Here is an 11,198-nt window from a genome sequence, read left to right on the forward strand (position 1 = left end):
TTTTTTTTCCGAGTGTGGGCAACTAACCCGACGCCTCAACCCATTATTTTTAGTTCTTATGAGTGAACTCGCTGCACATATCACCTCACTATTTCAACGGTTGATAAAAAAAGCTACCTCTGGTGACACGCGGGGACGTCAGTGTCCATAATTGAGATGAAGGACAAATACCCGAGAAGTTGGATGTGGGAGTTAAACCTTAATATTTATAGGTGCTTACGAATATTATTTATTAGAGGAAATTAGAGGACAGAAATATAGCGCTGATCGCTTTCAAATTTTCTAAGAGGTTCCAGTTATGGCCAAGGACGGTGATGATCACATACAAAATTTGGCATGCAGTGGACCGAAAACTTAATTTTTTGTGTTTTTATCGAGTCTATCTATAGGCCGCAAGCCGAATATCACAACACAACCCACGGTGAAGGGAATCTGGATAAGTAATTAGAAGGGCTGTACTGAATATTGGGAATATTCGGAAAATATGTCAGTGTAAGGAAGAGGTGCTGTTGATCTCTAATCGGTCAAGAGGGTGCAAATATCAGGAAATATAGCCCAGGCTCGAAATAAACATCCACAGAAAGTTAGAGTTCCGTGGTATTTGTGTAGGGTATCGTATGGTCGGCCACGTCCCACTATACTGCTCCGCTCACTGTTTTTTTTTACTGCGAAGTGTCATAAGCATAAATCTGAAATTGTTTCATCGATACTTTACGAGAAATCTATCAGTACAGTCATTTGCCGAAAAATAATGGATTTCTTTTTCCCCTACCTAACCTTAACTTTGATCGCGAATTCCAGAAAATTTAACATTGTCACATTTTTATGCAGTAATTTCACTTACGTGCACGTTAGTAAAGGTAGGACATTTCAGAATTTTTAGACCTGTGCTTTAAAGAAATTAAGCATTTAATTCCCAGCTTTCGTCATTATCAACATTTGCTGTCCTCTTATCTCAAATCGTAGCAGAATTCGCAAATTTTAGCAGAGACAAAATAAATGATCTCACAGTGTCATTAGAGACGTTGATAGAAGCGGTGTGACATTCATCCGTTGGAATTTCAAATGATCATATAATAAATAATACAAAAATAAAGAAAAATCCCATAATAAAAATCAATAATAGGTGTGTTCCTGAACGTGAATTAATTGTAAAAAGTGCAAAAAAAAAAAAACATTTGTAAAAAAATTAATAGTAAACTACATAACAGCAAACAAAACGAAATTATAAAAAAAATTCCATGTTCAGAAATATAAAAATTAGATAAAAATCTGATGAAACTATATTCAATGCTGGCATAGGCAAAAATAAGTGCAAAACTAGCGCAATCATTTGTATTGGAATGTTCGTTAACATAAACGTACTCCGTACGTACGACCATGTATTGTTGGAACTAACTCGTGAAAATTTCGTGGACCGCCAGATCAAACTCACACTCTACAAGACGCTGATACTACACGTGCTGGTATGTGGATCTGTGTGTTTGAGGGAAACAAATTGAATATCGTATCATGGGAAATATATCATCTGTACACGGAAATTGTCGGAAGTATCCATGTTATGCGAATGGATAAGGTTGCCTCAGCTCAAAAGGCATAGAAAAGCAAGAATTTTATGGTAATAAAAAATCGGAGATAATATCTCAAAACAGGCTGGTTTATACATCTGAAGAATGCGTACTTACGCCAGTACATGAGAGTCGAATGAACTATGAGCTATATCATCCGTATACAATATAGTCAGACGTATCGAGTTGCAGCGACTGCTGGAGCTAGGTTGTGCGAAAGGACGAGGATGTCTGACAAGTAGAATATAAAAGCGAGCCTACAGATGGTTCACGCAGATGGGGAAGACCAAGAATTCGATGGAAAGGTAAAGTGGATGTAAATATTTCGAAGCATGAGTACACGCGAAATCACATGAGTCAGCTCTTGGATAATTTGAGAGAAAAATTCTCCGAATGATCTATGGGCCAATCTGCGTCGACAGTGAATATCGGCGTGGAACGAAACACGATCTATACCATCTGTGCACGGACATCAACGCAGTCAGACGTATCGAGCAGCAGCGAATGCGGTTGCTAGGCCATGGCTCAAAAGGCATAGATATAAAATCGATTCTACTAAAGATTCACGCAGGTAAAGAAGCCAAGAATTCGATGGAAAGAAAAACTGAAAGGTAATATCTCGAATACCTTTTTTATGTTCGGCGTATAAAAAAAATGAACTACAGGAACAAAAAAACTGGATTTAGTTTCTTTATTATACCCTACACAACTATGTTGTCAGGGTATTATTGCTTTGTGCAGCCCCAAAAGTTTGTAACGCCGCGAAATATTGGTCCTAGACCAACCTTTAAGTATACCGATCGTCATATCTCGACTAGCTAAGTCGATCTAGACATGTGTGTCCGTCCGTCTGTCCATTATAATTTGTAAACACGATACAGGCCACAGTTATGGACCAATCTTCATGAAATTTTGCATGTAGGATGGGTTCTGGCCAATGAAGACCCCTATTGTTTTTGGGAAAGATCGATTAATATTTAGGGGATGAAATGGACCAAATACTAAATTTTTGTCGGTTTTTCTGGTCGCTCCAGAGGCCGCAATTATGGCCCAAACATCGCGATTTTTTTTGGAGAAGGGGATCAGGCCAAAGAATAAACATGCCTGTTTTCATAAAGATCGGTCAATATTTAGTGGGTCAAATGGACCCTGACTTTTGTGTGAAAAATGACAAAATATTTACCCCTGAAGGACATAGACCCGAGAAGTTTATATTATATCCAAGAGGAGTGGTTGACCTTTAAATTGATACCAATTATATTGTTGTATGTGCTCGGATGTGGGAGTTACACCTAAATATTTACAGGTATCTCCGTATTCGTATATTATTTAGTAACCCATTATAACTCTAGAGAGCGGAACTATAGCGCTGATCGCTTTGAAATGTTCCATGAGGTTCCAGTTATGGTCAAGGACAACGCCTATAATTTTCGGTGTTGATCAGATAATAATTTTGGAATGAAGTGGACCGAAAACTTATTTTTTTGTGTTATTATCGAGTCGATCTATAGACCGCAAATTAAAGCCTGTTTACCACTAATCGGGCAAGAGGTGCAAATATCACGAATTATTGCCCAGGCTCGGAATATACATCCGCAGAAAATTTGAGTTCCGTGGTAGTTGTGTAGGGTATCGTATGGTCGGCCCCGTCCGACTATACTGCTACGCTCACTGGTTGAAATATGTAGTTTCAATGAACCAGTTCATTCTGGAACGACCCAACTCTATTTTACCTACTAATAAAAAAAACTTTGATTATGGGTCTTCGAATACGAACCAAATCCAAAGTAATTCAGTTGAAGAAATGCTTTCAAGCTAATGGTAGCCGGTTTCTTCGACAAAACTCAGTCATGTGGCGGTCAATTCTGCCTGATGTGTTCAGAGTTCCATGACAATGCGGGCACTCATTAACTCAGATATAAAAATCGACTTCAACTTTTAGAATTTTTCAAAATAAAAAGTCGATTAATCGATTCACATATCCCTAACAGCATATGTTACTCGCTTATGCGGATTACAGCGACATAATGGGTCGAACATTGCGAGTGGGATCTGGCAGTAAAAGGGGATAAATCCAAGCTGATCGTATCAACGCGCAAGACGACCAGTAGACTCACACTAGCTGTGGATCTTGAAAACTACAGGACAGGTGAGATAGTCCGAGTTTATCTAAACAAATGAAATCTGTTTCTACATTCGAAGGAGGATTATATTGACCAACAGATGCTACGATGGTCTAAATAAGCAATTCAGAAACAAGGTCCACTCTCGCCTTATCCAAAACACACACCCTAAAACACGCTGATACTATCAGTGCTGCTATGTGGATCTAAAGCACAGTCGGGCGAAGCACCGCACGCGTGCTCTCTCGCGAGCGTAAATATCACTATTCTCTCACGCACATTCAACTGAACCAATTGAAAAACCAAAATTGTGTTCTCACGCACTTCTCTTTGTGTGTGCGTCAATGGTTTTTCAATTGGTTCAGTTGAATGCGTGAGAGAATAGTGATATTTACTCTCGCGAGAGTGCGCGCGCCCGACTATGATCTGAAGCAGACTCGGGCAGAGAATAACAAATTTGCGTTGCGTTGTCGATGTGTGTGTGTGTCAATGCCCTGTCGTACATTCAACTAACTTTAGACTAATTGAAAACTAACTTTTTTTCAATTAGTAGTGGTTGATAAATCGACTTTTTTACCTGTAACCAACTGACTATTTTAACATTGTGATGTCCTACGAAGTAGTCAATTGTCCGAATTTGCACTACTTTCAGTTAACTTTATAGTCAGTTATCCAGCAGTTAACTTATAGTTAACTTTTTGCAGTTAGCTATATATCTACTTGTTTAAATACGCTTTCAGTTAATTTTGTTTTAAACTAACTATTTGTAAGTCAAATTGTAGTCAGAGAAAAGTTAGTTTTTTGCACGTTAGGTGAAAAGCCACTATTTGTATCTTGCTGAAATAAAACGAGGTTTAAAAAATTTACATTATTATAAAACAAAAAATTATTAATATAACAAAACATAACAAGGATCACATCATTTATCACAAAGATTTTTATAAATTATTTAAACATTTGCGGTTTAATAATAATAATAAAAATAAAATAATATTAGTTTTTGGTTTTAAAAATCTTAGGAATGGAAAAAATTAGTTTGCACATTTGTATTTTAAATAAAAAAATTGTTAAAAATATTAAATTAATTATTATATTGAGGGCAAACGTCCCCTCAATATTGTTTTCATTGTATTTATCTGTGGAGTAAAAAGAAATCATTTAATGGATACATAAACAAAATCAGAAATGTTATTAGGAAACTTACATAGTCGTTACGATTATTTTCCGCCTCAAATGTCGTTTACTCGCACTTCTCATGTTTCTTTTTTTCTTCTGTATTAAAAAAAATTGTGTGTTCAAAGCACATTACATTTAACTACATTATTTATTACATTTAATTAAAAACTCACTGTAAAACTTTAGATAAAATCACAAAACTTTATTCACAAACAAACAAACGACGTTCAATCTACAAATTAAACGCGGGATTTGTTGTTTACAAAATTACCCTTCCAAGGCGTACATTAAAATTTACGTCGTTTAAATTGAACGGCGTTGGTGGCCGATCGCCGATATTTTCATACATTTTTTTGCATTGCGTAGTAGTGGCTTTGTAGCCAGTCTATACCAGCTAACATTAAATTGGTTTTTTTTGTAGTTAGCTACTCATTTGACGACAGGGTGGGTTTTCAGTTGTTTCAATTGAAAGGCATGAGAGTATGCTGTTATTTACTTTCGCGAGAGAGCACGCGTGCTGGGTTTTGCCTGATGTGGATCTGAAGCATGATTATTTGCGCAAGCAGGTAAAGTAACTGTTATAGTGTTTGAGAAAAAAATTCTCCGAATGATCTACACAGGCCACAAGATCAGCAGTTAAAGTCGAAACGACCTTACAGAGCCCTTTAAAGGCAAACAGAAATGGCACTCTGTACACCAAACACCTACGCCAATGACATCGAAATAAGGGGTCGAACATTGCGAACGTTACACCACAACATTTGCCTAATGAAACACATAAGAGGACTTCAGGACTGGCATGTTAAGTTGGCTTTGATAAATGTAAAAAAAAATGAAGGAGAACGGCACCCAAAATCAAGTTTGACTCCGATATTCCTTTATAAATTAACATGTCAAGCCTGAATCCTTGTATGTGTACCGTTCGAACATTGCGAACGGTAATTGTCCCGTGGGAAAAGATTGAAAAGGTAAATGGCGATAAGTCCGAGCTGACACTCAAACTAACGAAATCGGGATAAATGTAAAGCTGTGTTTCAAACGATTTTAATCAAAGCGTTTAAATTCGAACTGATGTTAACCAAATCTACACATATGGTACCCCTAATTTTAATATCCTTTAATAATGTTCAAAAACATGACTCATTTGTAAAGATCCACTCAAAAAACATTAAAATAACTTTGAACCCTTAAAAAAACTACTCAAAATAAATTATTCCATCATCGTACTGGAACACAGCTATTATAAATGATTAATTACAAAGGTGTTGATATTTTTTTTGCGCTCAAATGTTGTGCATTAAAATTGTGAACATGTTTAGACAAAAAATGCATATATAAACAATTAAAATAGTCTATAAGACAGCTTGACAGCGATCACATCAAGAGATTCATTATTTCAAATGTTTTGTATGAAAATACCCAAAATTAAAAAAAAATCCCATTAACAAGATTTGAAAAATGATATTGACGACAATCGCAATTGTACTGCTACTGCAGCAGATGCCACAAATAAAGGCGGCTTACGGTAAGTATATATTTATATTTTATATACATATAATTAATTAGTATTATTTATTGTTATTACGTTTTTTTTAAGAAAATGATCCTTGCGAAACAAAAAATTCATTAGGCGTTTGTAGAACCTGGTCAGCTTGTCCCGTCATAAGGACACTAATTCAACGAGGAGAGTACACAACCGAAGAGGTTGTAAGATGTGGTTTTACAATTCGTGAAGAAATAATATGTTGTCCATTTGGGAGAATGGAAGAAATGATTATTGATGAATTGTCCACAACAACAACATCGAAAACCACCACAACAACAGAACCTCCATTAGCAATAGAAACTAGGTAAGTAAATAATTATTGGTACTCCTTAAAAAAAGACATTCATAAAATATTTATGTTTTGGGGAAAATTACTCTAAAAAAAGAAGATCCGACCTCAACAACAACGGCTCTATGTGGAACCGAGTACATCAACAAGCTATTTAATTAATTTTATAAGAAACGGACATTAAAAGGCGGATTATTGCACCCTTAATTCCACAACATCATGGGGTTGCAGAGGGGAGGAATATGATTTTTTTAAAAATACCCTGGTGTCAGAATATCGTCGCTAAGTAAACATCATGTCGACATGCCAGATTCATGGATTTGTTTCATGAAGAAAAGTAAGAGAACCTAGTTGAAATATATAATAATATTAATCAGAAGAATGTGTGTCCCGTTCACAAAAAAGGATGCAATACGCATATAAAGTTTTATATAGCGTGCTGTGTGAACAACTGAAGCCAATAGTCCATGACATTATTCGACCATTCTAATGCAAATCTACCATAGACCAGATACATTATGCCAAATCCTGGAAAATATCCACGAAAAACACATCGACACATTTCACCTATTCGTTGGTTATAAATCCGCATTTCGTTCTAAATTTTTGAAAGCTATGTCTGCGTTCGGCATTTCTGGAACATTGTAAGGCTCTGCAGAATAACTTTTACTGGCACAAGATCAGCAGTTGTAGTCGGAAAGACCTTTCGGAGCTCTTTAATACCGAATGACCGGCACCGACTTGCCCAGTACCCATTACATCGATATAATGGGTCTTAAATTGTCCTTGCAGTGCAAAAAGGAATGAAATTCCATACACCAAACATCTTGTTACTTGCTCACGCAGATGATATATGGATCTGGAGCATGGGTACTGGGCAAAAATATGAGATGGGCGTTCGAGAGAATTCCGAAATATCTATGGGTCATGTTGTGCAAATGGATGAGGATGCCCCAGCTCAAAAGACTTATAAAAGCGAGCCTACTGATGGTCCACGCAGGACGGAAGACCAACAACGATGGAAACATAAAGAGGAAGATAATATCTCGAAGTAGCTCTTGGAGTTTTTGAGAGAGAATTTCTCCGAAAGATCTAAGAGCCGATCTGCGTCGGCTTGACATTGATATAGGCCGAAGTATCGAGCTGCAGCGACTGCGGTGATTAGACAATGTTGTGCGAATGGATGGGGATGCCCCAGCTCAAAATGTGAGTGTTTACGCAAGATGGGAAGACCAAAATTCCATGGAGGGACAAAAATGGAAGATAATATTTCAAAACATGTTGATATATGGATTTGAAATATGGGGCCTTGGGCAAGCACATGAGGCAGCTCATTGAGAGAAAATTTATCCAAAAGATCTATGGGCCGATATGCGTAGACGGTGAAAATCGGCGTCGAATGAACCACGAGCTATACCATCTGTACACGGACATCGACACAGTCAGACGTATTGATCTTCAGCTACTGCCCCAGTATATAAAAGCGATGGTCCACACAGAAGTGAAAGGTCGAGAATTCGATGAAATGATCAAGAGGAAAAAAATATTTTTAAATATAGTCTTTAAAATTGGAAACACTGCGCAAAAGATCGACGAGCGTGGAAATCTATTTTAAAATTGGCTTATGGATGAAACGTTCTGTCTCGAGTCAACAAAGTATGGCTCAACCGATTAGAGCCAGAAAACGCATTAATTGTACTGGGAAACTAGGTCACCGGAAAACAATAACGATTTTAGAAGATCTTCGATGGGATCTGAAATGAGTTTTTTCAATTCCTGTCCAATTCTAGTTCCGAAAAAATCTTAAAAAAATCCACGCCTTGTGTTGAGGTCCCTAAAAAATCTTAAAAAAATCCATGCCTTGTGTTGGGGTCCCTAAAAAATCTTAAAAAAATCCACGCCTTGTTGTGGGGTCCCTAAAAAATCTTAAAAAAATCCACGCCTTGTGTTGGGGTCCCTAAAAAATCTTAAAAAAATCAACGCGTTGTGTTGGGGTCCCTAAAAAATTTTAAAAAAAATCCACGCCTTGTGTTGGTGTCCCTAAAAAATCTTTAAAAAAATCCACGCCTTGTGTTGGGATCCCTAAAAAATCTTTAACAAAATCCACGCCTTGTGTTGAGGTCTCTAAAAAATCCACGCCGCTTATATTGTTCCTTAAAAAAATGTTATCACGCCTTGGGTTGAGGTCTCTAAAAAATCCACGCCGCTTATATTGTTCCTTGAAAAAAATGTTTGACGCCTTGTGTTGGGGTCCCTAAAAAATCTTTAAAAATATCCACGGCTTGTGTTGGGGTACCTAAAAAATCATTAAAAATATCCACGCCTTGTGTTGAGGTCTCTAAATAATCCACGCCGCTGTTCCTTGAAACAAAATGTTTTCAAAATTTGTTTATATATTTTTTTAAATATTATTTATCTTCTACATATATATATTTACAGAAGTCTCAACAACCCACCTATAAGCCCATTAAATAGGTGGAGTCAATTTGGCAATGAATCAACCACCGATAGAAACCATACAGTAGTACCTAGTTTACCATTTCAATCTATATATAATTCGCCACCTACCCTCAGACCACCCCTGCTGTCCGGGAGGGAGAATAATATACCTATTTCACCAACACAACCCATGTACCGTTCACCCCCTACATCTAGTCCAAGGGGTTTAAACACAAAGCAATCAGTACCAGCCAACGAAAGGCCAGCTGTTCGAGGTAAATATATCATCCTCCTATATTTTTTATATCCTTTATAAATGTATATCTTTCGCTGTAGCTTGTAAGCGGATCCTGTCTAACCTAAAACCCAGTCTAGCTGAACATATTCTGGACGGCATACCTGCCGATTTAGGACAGTTGCCACACATGGCTGCAATTGATTATAGTAGTAAAAATAAGCGTCCTGGTTCCGTAAATATTCAATGTGCCGGAACTTTAATCGATGAGCGTTTTGTGTTGACAGCAGCCCATTGTGTTGCCCGAAGGGATATGATTCCGAAATTTGTCTATTTGGGTGTGGCGAATTTAACCGATCCCGAGGAAATGGAAATGGAAAAGAGGAAAATTAAGGTAGGAATGGAAAGAAAAAGAAAAAAGGGAAATCGAAGTAACAACACTAGGAGATCAATAGGCGGAATTTTTTAAACAATGAAGACCATAGGATATCGCCCATATATTTTAAGTAATAATTTTCCGAAGGACCATATATGAGGATTTTTTAAGTAAAATTTTTCCGAAGAACCGTAGAAGACTTTTTAAAGTAAACAATTTCCGAAGGACCAAGCGGGAATGTTTTAAAGAAATTGTTTTCCGATAGACCAAAGGTGAGAATATTTAAAATTTTTAAAAAATCCACGCTTATATTGGTCCTTGAAAAACCCACGAGTGTATTGGTTCTTGAAAAAATAGTCTTTAAAAAAATCCACGCCATTTGTGACCCTCGAAAAAATTTTCCTTAAAAAATCCACGCCATTTGTGACTCTTAAAAAAATATTCTTTAAGAAAATCCACGCCTTGTGTGACCCCAGAAAAAATATTGTTTAACAAATTTGCTTACCTTTCTCTTCCAGAACATTTACATTCACGATGATTATTCGCTGCTTCTAGTATATAACGATATTGCCCTATTGGAATTGGAGGAACCGGTAACCTTTAATGAATACATATATCCAGCTTGCCTACATACAGATTTAGATGATTTGAGTAGGAATACAGAGGTCATGGTATCTGGTTGGGGCACTATGACTGCTAGGGGTAAGTGCCAACTGTTATATTCAAAACTGTCACTCACCCACCCTTTCATATTTCTGGTACCCAATTTTAGGAAATGTATTTTCCAATATTTTACTAAAAGTTCCGCTAACCGTTACACCCATAAAAAAATGTCAGCGTGATTATAATAGATATGGGTTGGTGTGCCGACTTCAACATGGCATAAAAAGTACTCAGCTATGTGCCGAAGGTCGTCGGCGTGTGAGGGATGCTTGCAATGGTGATTCTGGTGGTCCTTTGGTTTCAGTTGGCGATAGTAAGTCGGCGGAATTTTGTTTTTGAAAAATTGAATTATAATTATTTTTTAATTTTTAGAATTACGCAATACCTATAATGTAATTGGTGTGGTCTCAGCCGGTTTTAGTTGTGGTGACAAGAGACCTGGTCTCTATACCAGAGTGGCAGCTTATTTGGACTATATCGAAAACATTGTATGGCCCAAGGATGCGGAAAACTGGCAAATGGGTTATGTTTGAATCAATCAATATTCTGTAATTTTTTTTCTAATACTTATTTTATTGTTCAATAAAAATCAACACATTTGGGAAATAGATCAATGAAAAAATTATTTTAAAAATCCACGCTGAAGGATAAAAAAATGTACTTTAAAAAATCAGGTCCCTGGGGCAAGAGTTGGATAGAAAAAAAATATTCTAAAAATCCACGCCTCTAGGCCTAGAGTTGGATATAAATTTAATATTCAGTAAACACATGTGACACATCGGG

General features: G+C 36.8%; 1 protein-coding gene across 1 annotated transcript; it reads left to right on the forward strand.

The window, feature by feature from the left end:
* Window positions 1-6,325: 6,325 nt before the first annotated feature.
* Window positions 6,326-10,948, forward strand: LOC133322939 (serine protease Hayan-like). The gene is made up of 7 exons (XM_061531890.1): window positions 6,326-6,392; window positions 6,465-6,717; window positions 9,277-9,416; window positions 9,478-9,770; window positions 10,271-10,454; window positions 10,525-10,728; window positions 10,788-10,948. Exons 1-7 carry the CDS (start codon window positions 6,326-6,328, stop codon window positions 10,946-10,948), a joined length of 1,302 nt encoding a protein of 433 aa, XP_061387874.1.
* The last annotated feature ends 250 nt before the right edge of the window (window positions 10,949-11,198 follow it).

The sequence above is a fragment of the Musca vetustissima genome, unplaced genomic scaffold, assembly GCF_032173495.1.
Source record: "Musca vetustissima isolate MV318-11 ecotype Yass unplaced genomic scaffold, APGP_CSIRO_Mvet_v1 utg95043, whole genome shotgun sequence".
NCBI classification, from domain to species: domain Eukaryota; kingdom Metazoa; phylum Arthropoda; class Insecta; order Diptera; family Muscidae; genus Musca; species Musca vetustissima.

Excerpts from the sequence above, each read along its gene's own strand:
- LOC133322939 (XM_061531890.1), top strand. The coding sequence starts at position 6,326 with ATGATATTGACGACAATCGCAATTGTACTGCTACTGCAGCAGATGCCA. Across the intron at positions 6,393-6,464 it reads ACAAATAAAGGCGGCTTACG|AAAATGATCCTTGCGAAACA; the intron begins GTAAGTATATAT and ends GTTTTTTTTAAG. Across the intron at positions 9,771-10,270 it reads TGGAAAAGAGGAAAATTAAG|AACATTTACATTCACGATGA; the intron begins GTAGGAATGGAA and ends TTTCTCTTCCAG.